This window comes from Sceloporus undulatus, chromosome 1, assembly GCF_019175285.1.
Source record: "Sceloporus undulatus isolate JIND9_A2432 ecotype Alabama chromosome 1, SceUnd_v1.1, whole genome shotgun sequence".
Taxonomy (NCBI): Eukaryota; Metazoa; Chordata; class Lepidosauria; order Squamata; family Phrynosomatidae; genus Sceloporus; species Sceloporus undulatus.
The window spans coordinates 111,278,569-111,283,211 of NC_056522.1; the positions used below are offsets into that span (position 1 = coordinate 111,278,569).

General features: G+C 48.5%; 1 protein-coding gene across 2 annotated transcripts in view; it reads left to right on the forward strand.

Moving 5' to 3' along the window:
- The first annotated feature begins 3,876 nt into the window (after nucleotides 1-3,876).
- Nucleotides 3,877-4,643, forward strand: part of SNX3 (sorting nexin 3) — a 34,406-nt gene continuing 33,639 nt past the window's right edge. The window contains exon 1 of one of the 2 annotated variants that reach the window (XM_042444254.1): nucleotides 3,877-4,194. In XM_042444254.1, coding sequence (XP_042300188.1) covers nucleotides 4,045-4,194 — 150 coding nt within the window. In that variant the 5' untranslated portion in view covers nucleotides 3,877-4,044. Of the gene's footprint in view, nucleotides 4,207-4,643 lie in introns of both variants that reach the window. The other variant, XM_042444248.1, reaches the window with a different exon arrangement.

Sequence of the window (4,643 nt, forward strand, 5' to 3'; positions counted from 1 at the left end):
GTGGGGGTGGAGTGGCCAGCCGTCGTTAGCGGCCAGCGGTAATGGCCGCATGAGTGTGCACGGCCCGGAGGCTGGCCTGGGACAAAGGCCCCAATTGGGGGGGACACCGGCTGGGGCAGGCAGGGGGCCCCCTAAAAGCGGGTTTGTGCCTGGGGGCCACCGGGATATGGCATCCCTAGCTTACAATCAGGAGATGGTTCCTTTTAGATAATAGATGAAGTACAGGACTTACATTCCCCACTGGACACGTCACCCATGTTTTCTGGGTCACTTTTTTAACTAAAATTGCTGACTTAAACATGAGTATAACAGTAATTCTAGCAACAAGGGCAGGAGAAACTATGCCCTGTAAGGAGCATCTTAGGCAGCTGGGTAAATATTAGCCTAGAAAGAGAAAGTTAAGAGTTGACTGAGAATAGAATTAACTAGTTTGAAAGGATGTCATAAAGAAGAAGGAGCAAACTTGTTTTCTGCTGCTCCAGAGAGGAGGAATATGGAATAATGGATTCAAACTAACGGAAAGAGATTCCACCGTCCTAAAACAACAGGAAGAAACTTTCTGATGGAAAGAGCGTTGTGACAGTGGAACACGTTGCCAAATCAGAGAGGCAGTGGGAATCTCCATCTTTGAATTTTAAAAGAAGAGGGTGGATAGCAGATCTGTTGGTGAATGCCTTTGGTTTATAATGATGTCTTCTGTCATGGCAGGGAGATGGACGGATGACCCTTACTGGTCTCGTTCCAACTCTGTGTTTCCTCTCTGGTCCAACTGGAAACAAGGGGTAAGGTTTAACCACTGCTCCCTGATCCACACATGTACAGTTCATTGTACTGTGATGCGTTTAAGACAGAACAGCTCCAGCTAGAGCAAAAAGCTGAAGGAGCTTTCCCACGTCAAACGTCTTGGAAGCTTAGTAGGATTTGGATGCACACCTTGGCTTAATGTCTCAGCTGCAGAGTGAGAGAAGAGACAGATGACACATTAGGTTTGCTTGCTGTGAAATTCAGACTCAGTCATGCTAGGGTAAAGCCTGGAAGGATGTGGAGAAATGCACCCTTCCTCATTACCAATAAGATATCTACTCCAGCTGCAGTGAGTATTTCTCTCTACCAAGCAGTACCACCAAGCATAAAGGATGCCCTGGTTCTGGAACTGCTCCAGGACCCAAACACCTCAGCCCAGCCTTGCATGGTGTACAGTACCAGTTGGTTCCTGGTCCATGGTCTCTCTCATGCCTGGACTAGTGGAGCACACTTTCAGACATTTCCCTTACTTCATAATAGCAAAACAACTGTTGAGAAGAAAAAGACAAGTTATTGTGTAATCATTTACTAGTGACACAAAGCCAAACACTATCCTTAAGGGTAAAAGTAAAGGTAGTCCCTTGACATGAATGTCTAGTTATAACCAACTGTAGGGGGTGGTGCTCATCTTCATTTCTAAGCTGAAGAGCCAGCGTTGTCTGAGGACTGACCAGCATGACTGCACCAAATGCTGTTACCTTCCCACCGAAGTGGTACCTATTTATCTACTTGCATTTGCATACTTTTGAACAGCTAAATTGGCAGAAGCTGGGACTAGTGTCAGGAGCTCACCCCATCATGCAGCACTCAGGCCTCAAACTGCCCATCTTCCAATCTTTCAATTGTCAGAATTGGCATCTTAACTACTAAACCACTGCGTTAGATTGTAAGCCTGAGGGCAGGGAACCGTCCAATTAAAAAGATTGTATGTACAGCGCTGTGTAAATTTACAGCGCTTTATAAATAAAGGTTAATAATAATAATAAAATAATAATCCCTCACAGTATCCTTACCAATGGGGTAAAAGAATGAGATGCCAGAATGGCAGCCATCATTATCTTTGAAATCCTTTTAGGAAATGCCAGGTACTTTCCTATACCTTGGATCAATCATTGATCAGAATGGGAATTGTAGTCAATAAATAAGAAATTAAGATTTGGAAAGGCAGCTATGAAAGAAGATTCTAAAGTGCAAATATATTACTCTGAGCACTAAAGTGAGGATAGTTCAACTACTGTATTCCCCATCACCATGTATAGGTGTGACAGCTGGACAGTGAGGAAAGCCAATAGGAAGAAAATCAATTAATTTGAGTTATGGTGCTGGAGAAGAGCTCTCTGGATACCACGGATGGCCAAAAAAAGATAAACTAATGGGTCCTGAAGACTGAAATCTCCCTGGGAGTCAAGATGACTAAATTAAGGTTCTCATGCTTTGGACACATCATGAGAACAAGTGACTCATTGCAAAATAATACTAGGAAAGGATGAAGGCAGTAGAAAGAGAGGAAGACCACACACTGCTGGATAGACTTAATCAAGGAGGCCACGGCCATGAGCATGCAAGATCTGAGCAGGGCAGTAAAGGAAGGGATGAGCATGTATGTCTTGGAAGTGTCTCATTCACAGGGTTGCCATGAATCAAGGCCAACTGGAGGGAACTGAACAACAACAACAACAGGGAATTGGTTTATACACACAGTATGCTTGCTAAGCCAAGGCATGGTGTCTAGCATGGTGGCATGGCTTCAGTCAGTGTGTTGGTGACAGTTTGTCTCAAGCCTGGAGGTGCAGAGGCCATGCAGTCCTATACAGGGGCCCTTGATATCCACTGGGGTTTGGTTCCAGGACACCCATATGTACCAAAATCCATGGCTGCGCAAGTCCTATTAAATTAAGGGCATAAACAGACAGGCCAAAATAAAGCTGCTTTGGGTCTCTTTGGTAGTATGCTGTTTAATGATGCATGCGTCCTAAGAGGCCGGAGTCCCCGCCAAAGTCATGCTCCTAAGAACTGGAGCACAGCTTTGGCACGGTTTCTGGCTTCTTAGGATGCATGCATCATTTAAACAACATACTTCCAAAGTGACCCAAAGCAGCTTTATTTTGGCTTGTCTGTTTGGACCCTAAATTCAATTATTAAAGCAAGAGGAAGGGCCCTCCTTTGAGTCCATCTGCCTTGGTCCAGGCCTCAGAGGGAGAGAAGAACCACTGGACTTGATCCCCTTCCCCACCACCATCTCTTCTCCTTTTGTGTCCTGTCTTTATAGATTGTAAGCCTGAGGGCAGGGAACCATCTGAATAACTATCTCTAAGCTGCTCTGAGAGCCTTTAGGGCTGAAGAATGGGGTATAAATACCATAGATAAATAAATAAGTACAATGGTGTGGTGAAAGATGTCCATTGTACAGAATGGCAAAACCAAGGTTTGTGTATTGGAATTTATATATTTCAAAAACATTTCCCAGCATTGGAGTCTGAGTCTGTGGATACGGAGGGCTGGCTCTAGGGAGTAGGCATTTACTGCATGCAAGCCTTCTGCCCAGAGTTAATAGGGGAGCCTGACTGCACGGGGCCTCCCTTTTTTTAATCACTGCAACACTGCAGAAATTATCCCAGTCTGAGACCGCTTTAACAGCCCTGGCTCAATGCTAGGGAATCCTGGGAACTGTAGTTTTGAGAGACTTTTAGCCTTCTCTGTCAGAGAGAGAGAGCTCTGGTCCCAGAACACACCACACATCCCCACAGCAAGGGACCCAGGACGGTTAGAGCGGTATGAAACCGGATTATTTCCTCAGCAGTCTGCCTCCTCCATTCTCCCTTCCTTTCAGCTTTATTGGAACTCCTCCCTCTTTTCCATGCGGGCGGGCCCTTAAAGGAAATTCTTCGCGGGCTGGAATTGCTGGCTCCTTTTTCGCTCCCCCCTCCCCGCCCGCCCGCATGGACCGCAATGCATCACGGGAGAAGTAGTTCTCTTTGGGCGCTGGGAGCGATTGGTGAGAACCCGGGGAGGTTGAGGAGACTGCAAGGACCGTGATGCTTTGGGCGAGCGGTGCGGGGGCGGGGTTGTTGGGCCGGAGCGTAGCGGCCGTGAATAAGAAGGCGAGCTGGGGGAGGGGAGGGGTGGGGCGGCTGAGTCGTGAGGAGGCCTCTTGAGGGGGCCCTAGAGACGCTATTCCTCCCCCCTCCCTCCCTCCGGCGGTTTGTCTCTGCGGTTCTCCGCCGTGCGGTCGGTCGGGCAATGGCGGAGACGGTGGCGGACACCCGGCGCCTGATCACGAAGCCCCAGAACCTGAACGACGCCTACGGCCCCCCCAGCAACTTCCTCGAGATCGACGTCTCCAACCCCCAGACCGTCGGCGTCGGCAGGGGGCGCTTCACCACCTACGAGGTCAGGGTCAAGGTGAGGCACACAGAGAGAGAGAGAGAGAGAGAGAGGAGGGGGCGCCGCCGCCGCCATTTGGCAGGGGGGCTGCTGCTGCTGCTGCTCATGGGTGCCTTCAAGCCGTTTCCGACACGGGGCTCCCTTGGCGAGGTTTGCTCAGAGAGGGGCTTCTGCCACGGCCGCCCTCTGAGGAGGGCTGAGAGAGTGTGACTCACTCGCCCAAGGGCACCTCCAGTGGGCGCCCATGGCACAGCTGGGACTCGAACCCAGGGCTCTCCAGGGTCCAAGGCACAGGCCTCCAGGACACACGCTGGGCTTTCCGTCTTTTGGCAAATATATATATATATATATATATGTGTGTGTGTGTATGTATATATATATATACACACACACACATACATATGTTTATATATGCAGACACACACATATATGTATAAATATATATGCACATACAG